The 14,486-nt window shown below is 39.7% G+C and overlaps 1 protein-coding gene across 6 annotated transcripts in view; it reads right to left on the bottom strand.

Annotated features, from left to right (window-relative positions):
• MRPL42 (mitochondrial ribosomal protein L42) overlaps positions 1-11,530 on the bottom strand; it is a 70,737-nt gene extending 59,207 nt beyond the window's left edge. For 5 of the 6 annotated variants that reach the window (XR_013994094.1, XR_013994095.1, XM_081061171.1 and 2 more), the window contains exons 1-4: positions 11,405-11,455; positions 9,687-9,850; positions 4,836-4,899; positions 2,183-2,267 (exon numbers count right to left, since the gene is read on the bottom strand). Coding sequence is in view for 4 of the 6 variants with exons in the window: in XM_081061171.1 (XP_080917297.1) it covers positions 2,183-2,267; positions 4,836-4,899; positions 9,687-9,756 (219 nt within the window). In the remaining 2 variants the exon portion in view is untranslated. Of the gene's footprint in view, positions 1-2,182; positions 2,268-4,835; positions 4,900-9,686; positions 9,851-11,404 lie in introns of all 6 variants that reach the window. The other variant, XM_081061170.1, reaches the window with a different exon arrangement.
• Between the last annotated feature and the right edge of the window lie 2,956 nt (positions 11,531-14,486).

Below are 14,486 nucleotides of genomic sequence, written 5' to 3'. Positions count from 1 at the left end.
AAGGGGACTAAAGTGGAATCTAAAGAAAAGAATAATGAATGAACTATCAGAAACAGTCTCAGAGACATAGAGGAAAAACTGAGGGTTGCTCGATGGGGGGGGGGGGGGATAAAGAGGAAGGTGAAGAGATTAGAAAGCACAGTCAGTAACCACAAGAGTGCCACGGGGTTACAAAAATCATTTTGGGGAATATAATCAATAATGTCGTAAAGATCTTGTAGGGTATCCTATGGACACTTATCTCGTTAGGGAGACCACCTCAGGGAAGATTTAGATGCCTGATCACTGTACACCTGCAGCTGAAGCTGAACAATAATGAATGTCAACTACAATTTTATATATACATATAGTTACAAGAAGCGGATACAGCATTAGGAATAGAGACAGTGGAAATGTAATGGCTGTATGCGATGTCAGAGGGGTAGTGGATGGGGGGAGGGAAGTTGTCACTGTGTAAGGGATATAAATGATAAATGTCTAACTATCATATTGCTTTGTGCACCTGAAACTAATAAAAAGAATGAAAAAAATAAGTAATTAAAAGTGAATCTGTCAGGAATCTGAAGATAGAACTACCCTATGATCCAGTAATTCCACTCCTAGGCATCTACCCGGAGAAATCCAAAACTCCAATTCAAAAATCTGTATGCTCTCCTATGTTTATTGCAGCACTTTACACAATAGCCAAGATATGGAAACAACCGAAATGCCCATCGGTCGATGACTGGATTAAGAAGCTGTGGTACATTTATACAATGTAGTATTACGCAGCCATAAAGAAAAAAGAAATCTTATCATTTGCAACAACATGCATGGATCTAGAGAACATTATGTTAAGTGACATAAGTCAGAAAGAGAAAGACAAGTACCATATGATCTCACTTATATGCGGAATCTAAAGAAAAGAATATGTGTATGAACTAATCAGAAACAGTTTTGGGGACACAAAAAACCGAGAGTTGTTAGATGGGCGGGGGGGGGAGGGGGTTGGGGATAGGGGGAAGGGTGAAAGGATTGGGGGGCGGCTGGTGACCACAGGATGGCCTCAGGGTTTTTTGAGAATTACTTTGGGGAACTTATTCAATAGTGTTTGGGGATTTTGTTGGGTATCCGATGGACGTGTGTCCTGTTTGGGAGACCACCTCAGGGATGCTGTGGATGCCTGGTCATGGCATTGTACACCAGAGGCTGGACATTAATGAATGCCAACTATAATTTTATGTGTATAATGTGATGGCTCGGTATGAGGTCGGGGTGGTGGTGGATGGGGGGAGGGGGTTCACGGTGTGAGGGATGTAAAAATAAAATAAATTTTAAAAAATTACTTAAAAAAAAAAAGTGAATCTGCTTAAAAATTAAATAAATAAATAATGAAATTTAAAAAGGGGGGGAGGACTAAAAACTAGCAAAATAACATTAATCTACCTTGTCAAATCAACCAGTACTCTGGCCCTAGTAATAATTTTTAAAAATAGGTACCACTAGATGCATCATGTGATGACTTGAATTATCTAATTATTTTCTCCTCAAAAAGCAAATCAAACATTACCAAATATAGTAAAAGATGGCTTAAAGAAATAGGAGAAAGCATTTCAAATATAAAATTATAAAAAGACTTCGGCCAAGTTAAGGTAAATTTATTAAAAACAAAAACAAAATTTCTTCTATCTACTCTTGGCTTTTAAAGAAATATGGAAAAAAATTAAACCAGGCCCATGTTGGCTAAGCAGGAAAAATTAGCAAAAAAAAAAAAAAGGAAGGAAGAAATTTACCAAACAGTAAAAGGATTATCAGAACCAACACAATATAAAAGTTATGAAACAATACTCTAAAATACAAGTTTTTCATAATTCATTAGCTTATAATATAGGATAGTACGAGACAGTGTGTTTTATAAGTTTATGCCAGGTATGTTTGATCCTTAGTGATAAATCTACCAAACTTTATACCAGAAAACTGATGCCATAATTGTGTTTAAATGGTTCTCTCTGTGTACTACAAATAGCCATTAAAGATGAAAAACAAGAGAAAAATCAAAACAGTAAAATAAAATAGCCAAAAGAAGATCTAAACCAAATTTAAAAAATCAAATAAAAGAAAATCCCTCTCTTTGGATACTGTAAAAAAGTGTGAATATTTCTAACAGCAAATTAAAAATTATAAAAGATTTTCTCATACATACTTTTGTGTGTTCATATGGAATGTCCACAGAAGGATGGCAGCATACTATTGTCCTGCCATCAGATGTCAAAGCAAGCTCCACTTTGCTAAAAAAGAATGTTTTAGAAACAGAGTTATACTGTATTCAAAGCAGAATGATTATTCTTTTTTTTCTTTTTTATCTTATTGGGGACCCATCAGCTTTCCAGGACCCATCAGCTCCAAGTCAAGTCATTGTTTTCAATCTAGTTGTGGAAGGAGCAGCTCACTGGCCCATGGGGGAACCGAACCCGTGACCTTGGTGTTATGAGCACCGCACTCTTAACCACTGACCCATCCGGCTGCCCCAGAATGATTATTCTTAATAGCTAAAATTAATTAATCATGAATCCTGGAAGAAGAGATACCATGTCACTAGACTGGCAAACCTGGTACCCATATTATAGATGACAACTCCGATCATACCACAAAATATATCAGTTTAACTACAGCAAACCTTTAATTACCCACTATTTTATCTAAGTTATTCTTCAAATTATTTGTTTTTAGACTATCAAAATCTTTGAAAGAGACTGTCATTTTTATTCATCACTATTATTGGAACTTCTTTTCCTTACCTAACAATTGACTTCAAAGAGTTATAAGAAGAATATTACTTGGTTGAATTAATAAAGTTGAAGATCAGCAAGGGTAAAAGATCACCTGAATTTCTAATCATCAAGACTGTAGCTGAGCACTTTTCTAGATCAGTATTTCTCCAAGTGCCTTTGGCAGAACAGAACAACTGTAAGAAGCTTCCCATAGGGCGGTGGGTTGGCTCAGTTGGTTAGAGCACAGGGCTCATTATCCAAAGGTCATCGGTTCGATTCCCACATGGGCCAGTGAGCTGCGCCCTCCACAACTAGAGTGAAAACAACAACTTGACTTGCAGCTGATGGGTCCTGGAAAAACACGCTGTTCTCCAATATCCCCCAATTTAAAAAAATTAAATAAAAAAAAAGAAGGTTCCCATAAAAAGGGTTTTCTGGTCAAATAAATTTGGGGGTTATTGAACATTATCCCTTCCCTCCATTAATATCCCTCAGAAGAACACATTTTGGGCAATACTCTTCTAAATATTTCCAGGAGTTCTCTGTCTGGATTTCATTCCTTCAGGTACCATGTAACCAAGCCTGTTTTTCAAAGACTCTGGTACCTGTTAGGTTAATGCAACAGTGATTGAGGTTTAAAAGGTTAAAAGTATCTGCAAAAACCGCAATTACTTTTGCACCAACCTAATACTATTGTACTTAGATCATATACATTCCAAGGAGCACAACTTTCAGCTTTTATCAAACTTACGTGTTCTCTAGATATCTATAAATTCAGGCTTCTAGGATGTCAACACCAACCAGATTTGAGCCAGACTAGCAATTAAACTAAAAAGTGTATTTTAACTAACAGGATAATGTATTAGGTTGTTTCACCATGATTTTACGACTGAATACCATAACATGGCTATGGAAAACATTTAATCTATCAAATGATTTGATGAAGGATGGAGTTTTACATAATGCAAAACACTTATAAGACTCATTCTTTTCAGGTTCAAAAAGCATTACCTATATTATCTTGTCAAATTTCATCACTATCTTAGCACTTACTATGGTATTTTGCCGTGTATAATGCACTCCAGTGTATATTACGCACACCCAGGTTTTGGCCCAAACTTTCAGGGAACAAAATTTTTCATTTTACTTTTTTAATTCAAATTTTTATTTGTTTACATTTAGGTACTTGTTTTTTGTATTATAAAGGAATTTTAGCATTTATTTTTTAACGTATTATGGTACAAGAAATTCTATGTACCGGTAACAAATTTACAATATTTACACATCATAAAAGGACAAGACTCTTCATCGTTGCAAGTTCATCGTAAGTTCAACAAAACCGATTATCATATTCCAGGGTACTATTTTGCATAATTGATTTCTAGAGTTACACTTTTAACTCATAAGCATAAATAAAAGAATTAAAAACATTTTTATAAATACGGAATTAGTACTACCCATGTATAATGTGCATCCTTATTTTTCCTTCACCTATTTCGGCAAAAAAGTATGCATCATACACAGCAAAATACAGTAAATGTACAATTAAAACTAGGTAGTGTTAAGAGGAAAGAAAATGCATTTTTACTAAAATTTGCAATAAATAATATAGCTTAAGAAAATATCTTGCAATTTCTGCACATCAGACACTGCTATAAAGGAAAAAAGATAACATCTTACTCATACATTATTCCCAGCAATGACTAGAACTGAATAAGTATGAAATAAATTCTGGTTGAATTAAATATTTGTAATTTAGGAGTATTCAGTGTAAAACAAAAGTAAATGCATAATCTAACAGATATGAATCCTAAACATATAAAAACTAAATAAGTTTTCAAAGAAGCTACATATCTGTCTTACAACAAATTAGTAGTCACTGAAACAAAATGATAATGATTTTTATTTAAAACATTTATAGGCCCAGATACTGGGTAAAGAAGATCATTGAAATCATTTTAAAAATAAAATTAAGGAAGGAATAATCAAAAAAAGCAGAGAATCCCCAAAACAAGAAACAAAATTAAATTATTTCAGATACAGCTAACAGACTGTTATTTTTTTCAATTAAATTTTAATACATACCAATTATAGTCATCTGGAAGAGAAGAATACGTGGATTTATGACAAGCCCAATAAATAGCTCCATCTGCAAAAATCCCAAAAAGTAAAGTGGCTTTAGTTAATTTGAGCATATATTCTCACATAAATGTAAAGCTGGTTTCACTCATTCAACCAATATTTAATGTTTACTATGAAACAGGCATGTACCATGGGCCAAGGATTCAACAAATAAGATCCAGTCCCTACCCTCGGAAAGGGTACAAGTCTGGTGAGAGACAGACAAGTGAACAAACCATTCCGATATAAAAAGATAGGCCCTGTTGGGATGGGTAAACACTGGGATAGGTAAGCACCGGGGTGGGTGAGCACCGGGGTGGGTGGGCACCGGGCTGGGTGGGCACCGGGGTGGGTGAGCACCGGGATGGGTGAGCACTGGGGTAGGTAATCACTGAGATGGGTGAGCACTGGGGTGGGTGAGCACTGGGGTGGGTGAGTGCTGGGGTGGGTGAGCAATGGGATGGGTGAGCACTGGGGTGGGTAATCACTGGGATGGGTGAGCACTGGGGTGGGTAAGCACTGGGGTGGGCGAGCACCGAGGTGGGTGAGCAATGGGATGGGTGAGCACTGGGGTGGGTAATCACTGGGATGGGTGAGCACTGGGGTGGTTGAGCAATGGGATGGGTGAGCAATGGGGTAAACACTGGGAGAGAGAAGAGAACAGAAGAAACAAGTTACAAAACAGAACTGTGCAGGTTTAAGAATGCCTTTCCAGTGGAGATGACATCCAAGGTACCTGAAGGATGAGGGAATAAATAGGTGTTGTTGGTAAGGGGTGAATATAATGTTCCTTGCAGAGAGACTAAGTGCCAAGGACCAGAGGTAAGAAAGAACATGAAATATTTGGGGATTCTAAAAACTTTCATGCGACTGGAGTGCATAGCTCATAAATGGGAAGTGTTAGGTAATGATACACAAAATAAATTGTTCATAATTAATTGTCCTTAATCAAACTGATCGTATTTTAAAGCACATTTTCCTTTTTTAGAATACCTACAAATCCAAGAGCCATAAGTACTTTAAAAAGTTTGTGAGAGATTCTCCTATGTTCAGAGAAAGGGTGTTCTGACATAAAGAAAATATAAAGAAAAAATGTAAATGTAGCTTATATAGTTAAAAGCAAGTTCTGAATATCTCTTGGCTAAAGCCAAGGAGGAACTTCTATCACCTGAGCCTCTTGCTCCTCAGTATGAAACACCATCCCCATTTTGTTCAAACGTCACCCATTTGGCGTCCTTCAGAGCCAAATGCTACTCTTCCATGAAATCCTCTCCCCCTCCCTGTCCCACAATCTGATCACAGAGGGAAGAGTTGTCTATTGTACATATCCCAAAACCAACGCTTCATATGACATTGCTAGACCTTCTTTGTAGTCATTTTTTTCTGCATCAGTTATTTATGTGTATCAAAGATGTGTAAAAAAGATGTGTCTTCCATCTTTGTATACCTATCCTTTCCCCAAGGACTGCATACACTCAGAGGTCTAAATATAAATTCTGACAGAAACCATAAAAAATACCTTAACAACATTCACTATCATCCTAAAAGATTGTTCAGCAAAATGTCAATCCCCGGGCCGGCCCGGTGGCTCAGGCGGTTAGAGCTCCATGTTCCTAACTCCGAAGGCTGCCAGTTCGATTCCCACATGGGCCAGTGGGCTCTCAACCACAAGGTTGCTGGTTCAATTCCTCGAGTCCCGCAAGGGATGGTGGGCTGTGCCCCCTGCAACTAAGATTGAACACAACACCTTGAGCTGAGCTGCCGCTGAGCTCCCGGATGGCTCAGTTGGTTGGCATGTGTCCTCTCAACCACAAGGTTGCTGGTTAGACTCCTGCAAGGGATGGTGGGCTGCACCCCCTGCAACTAGAAACGGCAACTGGACCTGGAGCTGAGCTGCGCCCTCCACAACTAAGACTGAAAGGACAACAATTTGAAGTAGAATGGCACCCTCCACAACTAAGATCAAAAAAAAAAGGACAACAACTTGACTTGGAAAAACGTCCTGGAAGTACACACTGTTTCCCAATTAAAAAAAAAAAAAAAGTCAATCCCCAATTTCTATTCATGTTAGATAACAAAATACAAGGAATGAGAAATTTGACCTCATCTCTCAAAAGATTTATTAATTTTCAATTATCTGTGCTAACACAGAGGAGCATTCAGTAAGACAAATCAGAGGACAAAGTAAAACACATGTACACATTTTATTTTCTTGTTTGACATTGTTGAGGATCTTCCTAACTATGCATAGATTAATATTAAAAGAAGTTTTATTCTCTGAATACAAACCAGGTAGGTGATGTACATGTCATGTTCGCTGAAACAGGGTTGGGTGGCAGCATTAAGATAGTGTTTTTAAACAGGCAGGAGGGAAAAGTCAAGACAACGGTATTTCAAGAAGAAACCCTATGTAAAATGTCTGCTTTGTACTTACGGACATTTGATTGCACCCTCATGACTTACATCACATTCTACCTCTTATTCCAGGTCTTTCCTGTTTCCATCGCTGTCCCTCGCACCCGCGAGTCTACATAAGTTCCTCACAACCAGGAACCACACCATGTTACTAGTGTGTCCCCTACAGTGGCTACTAATAAAGCGATTGCCAAATTGCCTCTAAAATGTTACTTTCTACATAATTAACACTTGAAAAACTCATATGAAATCTTATCAAGAGAAAAATTCTAGATATGGATAGTATCAGAGGTTCTAAATATATAATTGGAACTGATGCCAAAGTTAACATCAATCAACTCAAAGCACCTCAATGTGCCAAAAAGAGTTTCAGTGAGTCAGCCCTCCATAATTTATCTATGTCACATCGAGTGTGTGTATATGTTTAATTGCATTTTGATAAGAAACATAAAAGCTGATAGCCCCATTTAATTTACAAATGTACAGCAGAAAGAGTATTTGACAAAGTAAGATGGGGAGACCTAGGTTTTGATCAGTTTTCATTTACCAGATATTCGACCTTGGGTGAGTTTCTAAGGAGCAGAGATCTCAAATTTCTTTATCTTCAGAGAACATACCATGTGATATTATTCAAAGTTGTAAAATTCAGAGCTGTAAAGGTTAAGTGGCTTACTGTGCTTGAAAAAACTGTAAAACGTTCTGCATTCCCATGTTGACTGTATATTTTGGAAGGTTTTAGGAGTTCCTTCTAAAATATAGGGAGGCCTTGTTATTTTTGTTCATTGAACTTTCTCCCTTAATCATTGTTTTGCTTTGCCTCTAATCTTAATGTCCTTCCTTTTTGTATAAAATATCAACAATAATAGTAACAATACTATTACAATACTTTACCTTCAATAATACTAATGATAGGAATTGCGCAGAATAGGGGCTTTGGGATGCAGGAAGTTAGGTAGTTACTGAGTACTAGGGTGACTAAATGACAATGGAATAATTTTCTGGGTGAATTAACCTATTTAACTACTTATTTTGACAACTCCAATCCACTCAGATCAGTTCAACAAACATTTATTTATCACCTACCATGTATGAGAGGCACTGAGGAAACCAAAATAAATTAAGACACTGTACAAATTTACAATGTAGTGGGTAAAGGACACATAGACAATTTTCACTTATCCTGAGGCAGATTAACTGGATTTCAGATTAACCCGAGTGAGGACTGATTGCTGTTTCAGGACAGGGACTAGGTAAAAACTGATTAGGTCTGATTTCCCATCATTCCTGTCCCGGCAAAGGGAGGCTAAGCAGCAGGGGTCTCACTCCCATTTCTCAACAACAAAAATGCTCCTAGGTAATCAAGAGCTAACTGTAGTTTTGTTTTGTTTTGACTCTGATTTTAGTTTATGTCTAATGTCTGTTAGCAATCTCCTCCTCCGTTTACTTAGTTTATCATACTTTTACTTACACTTCTTATTCTAGTTTTCAAACAACTCTTTTCCCCTTAACAAACAAATGTGAAAGAAGAGATTAAGGTGAGGAAGAGATGTGTAAATAAGTTGGCTGATGTCGCTAAACAGGAAAATGCAAACTTACTGTAGCCCTCTAACTATCTCTGCTTTAGAAATGGGAGAATCTGCCACAGACAGTGGCAGAAAAAAGTGAAAGTAAGGTTGGCTTGGAAGTAATATTTTATTAATTTATTTACCTATATGGGTCAGTATTTTGACTATCAAACATGTATTAATAGGTTTTGAAGAAAAAAACTATGTATATTTCTTCAGGAAAGTAGAAATTACATTTTACTTTCTTAACAGTTAAATACATAGGAAAAAACACAAAGAGAATATAGTAAAATACTAACAATGATTATCTTTGTAGGATAGAATTGTAACTTTGTCCTTTATTTGCTGATTTTAAGTACTACTAAAAAAATATGTGAAAATATAGTAAATATAAATGATTTAAACCAGAGAAAGCTCCTCTTTATTAATCCCTCACTTGCCGTCAGCTATAATGCCACTGTAGTCTACAGATAACCTATTTGGTCCATATTTTTTACTCTGCATTTACACACACACACACACACACACACACACACACAAAGATGTTGTAGATCAACTTTTAAACACACGAATGGGATCATACAATAGATACTGTTCTGTGACATATTTTTCCCCCTTCCGTGTGGAGAGCTTTACACATAGTGAAAATGTACCATAATTTATCTATCCCTTTTTGATAAACATTTAGGGTTTTCTCTTTTTTCATTATTGCAAACTCTCCTGCTATTAAAAGACATATACAAGAACTAAATGCTTAATATTTTCTATAATGAACACATATTTTTATATTTGAGGAAGTTTTAAACTCTTCTAAAATATTAAAAAACTCACTTACTTTGAATTGGACATAAACGTTTCAAGATAGATGTGTTTGACAGCGTCCATTTTACGGCCGCTAGCACCATGGTGAATCAAGATGCTTATCAGGAGGTATGAGAAAAAATGATCTGAAGGGAAACTGCTTTTAAAATTTCCTTCTGGGCGTACCTATTTTCATCCCTGCATAAACGATAAAAATAAAAGTAAAAATCAGTGCTCCCTAAATTAAAGTAAATTAAAGTGACACGATATATTGATCACTCCAAGAACGCGATAGGAATCACTACCCAGAACCACAGGCTCCTAATGCAAAACTTATAAACAACCTTCCATTTCTATGCAATATAAGGCAATGAGCAACATCATCAAAATATAAAATCAGAAACCCCAGAACTACGTCCATTACAATTTCTCACCTGTGCGGTTCTTCCCGCTCACATTTGCTCAGCAAACGCGCCATTGCTCTTAGACACACTCACACATCCGCCCTCATGACGCTCCTGTGTGTCTCCGTGCACATCGCCCGGGCACCACACACAAGCTCTCAGTATTACATCCCTTTAAGGGGTATTCTGTTTCTGATTAAACGAAACGTTAAACAAGAAGGCCTCCCCTTGGCCTGTTAAATACTGATTTAAACAAACACACACGTTAACACACTGAAGTCCCAAATGTAATTCACCACCTTACAGACGTATAAGGTTCTTAACTTTCCAAGGTGTTTTCATTCCCATTTTATTCCTCGCTCATATTAATCCTATGAGGTATCTGTGATTCATGAAGACAGTAAAGTACAACGTTTGCATGCGCAGCTTCCAGGAACGTTGAGTCAGTCCCTTACACACCGGGAAACACTGGGCAAGTCATTAACGAAACGAGCCCCGGTTTCTTCCGTGGGGAATGGGGCAAACCACCACAACCTGCGTGGCTGCTGTGACTAAGAGCCCTACAAGCACTGCCGCATCCCTGGTTCTCAGCGGGCCTGCATGGCTGTCACTTCCCTTACCCACGTGGATAGAACGGAACGAGGCCACGGGCCGCACTGTCTCGCTTGCTAGACTAGACTATGCGGGTTGGTTCCGCTCATTGTCAATAAACTAGGGCCCCGCATTTCACACAGTGTGCTCTTTAGAGGTTACGACCCGCTTGCCTACACATTACGAGCTTTTGCACGAGGCTGCGGAGAAGGCATCTTCATTTCACACGTTCCGGGCAGAGGCTCAGGGAGGCCAAGCGACGCGCGTGCCCACAACCCCACTGCTTGGCGAACGGCCAGCGTGCGCTGCAAACCCGTCTGCCGAGCAGGGACCGAGGGCCAAGCCCTCTTGGGGGACGTGGGTCCCCTGTGCGCGGGGCAAGCACACCCAGCAGGGGAGATGGTTATGAGACACACACACACACACACACAGAATTCAACCCCGAAGCAAAAACGGCAGAGGGCCTCGGAGCGCCCCAAGTTCGAGCACGGGGACTAGCACCCAGCGGCAGATCCCAAAGGCCTCCACCTGGGGAGGCCCCCGGAGCCACCGGCCGAAGCACGAGGGCAGGCCCACAGGCAGCGCGCGGCCAAGCGTCGGTCCTTCTGCGGGACGGGCCGAGTCTAGTGACGCCAGGGACTTTATTCTGGCGCGAACGACAGGTAGGAGACCTCGACAACTGCCGATGACCCTTCTGGGCCTGCCCAGCTTAGCTTCTAGGGACTCCCTCACCCACGGCGGGAAGGGTAACGGTTACCTGACAGCCGCTCACCGTGAGCCTGCCATCTTGCCTGAAGCCGGGTCCTGCAAGACCCGCGTCTACGCGCCTCCCTGGCGTGCGGGGCACTCTGGGAAATGTAGTCTTGCTGGAAAGAGCCTCGGCTGCCGCTGGAGGACGAAGACCCAAACGCCGTGCTCACACGTTAGGTCGCTGCAGCTTCCCTGCAACTTTACCCATGTCGCCCCCCCCAAAAAACAAAATCACTGCCCCACGCACACATCCTTAGAAAGTAACAAGCACTATTTTAAAGAAAATGTTATACTAATAATTGAAGTAACTGGAGATCCCTTCTTGGTGGATGAGTTAAGGTTTCCGAGGGGAAGAGGCATTCAGAGAAGCACTGGAAAGAAGTGGGGTTGTCTGGGGTGTTTGAAATGGGGAAGTGGGGTGGGCCTCCAATCCAAAAACCCAGCACTTTGTTCTGAGAACTGTGCTGGCTATTCAGTATGGGAGAAAGAAAATGTGCAGAATCCTGACCTTTGCCTTTTATCTTGGGGGAACAAAAGGCCCCTGAGCCTTTGCACTTGCTGTTCTCACTGCCAGCAGTGCTTTTCTCTCACTTCTTATGACCATTGCCTTACTTCCTACATGTCTGGCTCAATTACCATCTCAAAGAGGACCACACCATTAAAATAGCCTCACTCACCCTTATCCGATTGCCCTCTTTTATTTTTCTTCATAAAATTTACCCTTATATGACATTAGTTGTTTCCTCGTTTCATGCTAGAATGCAAGCTCCACGAAGGCAGAGACAAGTATATATCTTGTTCTATACTGTGTACGAAACCAACATCGACAACTATTCTTGGCCTCTCTATAGGCCTCCAGTATTTGTTAAATGAATGAAATAATTAATTAACACTGCAAATTATCCAAGATAGTAGATGATCGAGTGCTAAACTAGCAGTTTAACCTGAATGTTACCTTTCCCCCAAGATTTGCAAAGTTGTGTATTAATGTGCATTTTTCTGAAAATGATTCATAGCTTTTATCATTTATTTCAGGGGGTTGACAAACCCCTCAAAAAGTTAAGGGCCATAGTGCTGAAGTGATTCATATTAAAAATAAGTGATCATAATTTCACAATAAAGAAAAATAAATGTGTGTCGCTGTGGTGTCTCTCCTCATTTCCCACAGAATATCAGGCTCCTTCTGCTGCTAATCTTTGCTCCTGTGGAAGCACACACTGAGGGCCCATAAGTCCTTTCTAATCTCATCCATCCTTCAAAGCCACCCTCTAATGTCTTTCTGCACTATGCTGTAGAAGAGGCAGAGAGCAGAAGCAGATTTGAATGATCAAGTGAACTTGTCAAATATTCACGGTGCAAAGTGGAAGAGGGATGAAACAAAGATGACTCCAGAGGACATGTCTTGATGGTTGTGACCAGAGGAGGGGGCACTGACTGACAGGGAGGCTCACTCAGTGGTGAGGAAAGTGCCAGGAAAGGTTCACAAAGCTGAGACCTGGCAAGAAACCAACCACAATTATGGGAAAGAGAGTAGAGACAGCTCTAGGCTGAGGGAACAACTTAGAAGTCTAAAGGGGGTGGAAATATGCTGGAGTATGGTGTGGAGGAAAGTGGCAGGAGATGAAGTAAGAACCACATCGCGTTGGGCTTTGTAGGCCGTGGTGGTGATAGCATGGAAGTAGGACACAGGCCATATGAGTAGATGTTATTCTAAATGCAGTAGACAGTCACTGAAGGGTTTAACACAAAAGAAGCGACATGATGTATGTTTTTAAAAGATGACTCTGGCTGCCCTGTGAGGAGTGGGAAAATTGCAAGGCTGTTGCTATACTGCAGTCAAGTCAAGAGCTGAAGATGATAATGTGATGGAGGGTGGCAGCAGTGGAGATGGAAAGAAGGGAAGAGAGTCCAGATTGATTCTGAAAGTAGAAATGATGATGGAACTTGCTGATGGATTGGTTGGATATGGGAGTTGAGAGAAGAAAGACGCTTCGGGTGACGCTTTGATGACTAGCTTGAAAAAAGACGGAAGGAGGAGCATGTTTTCGGGGTCTGATAGGGGTGGAAATGAATGATTCCATTTGAGAGTTGTTCGGTTTGAGATACCTCTGAGATATCCAAGTAGAGATGTAAAACGATGCAGGTGGTTAGACAGATGTGTCTGGAGAACAGAGGTTATAGGCTAGACATAGATTTAAAGCCATGTGAATGTTAAGTGTATGTAGGGGGAGAGTGCAGAAAGAAAGAAAAAGGACATAGAACCGCCCCCCGGGAATTCCCACATTTAGAGGTCAGGTGGAGAGAACAGCCAGCGAGGGCCTCTGAGAAGTGGCAGAAGGAGAGGCAGCAGGAAACCTGGGAGACCATGAAGAGTAGCTAAGAGAGGCAGGTCAGGAAGTGTTTCGTAACTTTAGAGTTCAGTGCCAGCAAGTTTAAAACTATAATTTCCAAAAATACAAACTTGAAGTACCAACAAATAACTTACATTGGCATTTATGAAAGCCGTTTAAATTCATGCTAGTAAAATGGACAAAATTGTAGAGGTTGGAGTTGGCTTCAAATGGCTTCAATTGAAAAGGGGATTGTGTTTTTCTTTTCTAACTTCACAGAATAAAGTCACTATACAAATCAGAGATCAAAGACTCCAGAGCAACCTAACTGCCAAACCATTAGGGATGATCTTTCTAAAAGCTTTTTAAATTTTTTTATTACATAAAATTGGCTATTTTTGAGCACTCACCGTGTGCCAGACAATGTTCTTCAGATGCTTTCTTCTGTTAGCCCTAGGAGCTAGGTATAATTATTGTGACTGTCATTACACAAATGAAGTAACAGAAGCAGACTTTGAGTGATTTTGAACTTGGTATGCAAACTTTGAACAAGGTTATGAAAAGTACAAGTGGTAGAACTGTGCTTTGCATCCAGAAACTACTGATAGTGACACGCATGAGCTTAACCATTGTGGTACACTGGGCCATGCTCATTTCCAAATAGAAAATGTAGATTAAAAAAAAAACACTAATACAGATTTTAAAAACAAAACCCCAGAGATAATCACTGCTAACGTTTGGTGTGTAACTTCTCAATTT

This window comes from Rhinolophus hipposideros, assembly GCF_964194185.1.
Source record: "Rhinolophus hipposideros genome assembly, chromosome: 9".
NCBI classification, from domain to species: domain Eukaryota; kingdom Metazoa; phylum Chordata; class Mammalia; order Chiroptera; family Rhinolophidae; genus Rhinolophus; species Rhinolophus hipposideros.
Note: the sequence above shows the minus strand (reverse complement) of the source record. Positions and strands in the feature narration are given on the sequence as shown.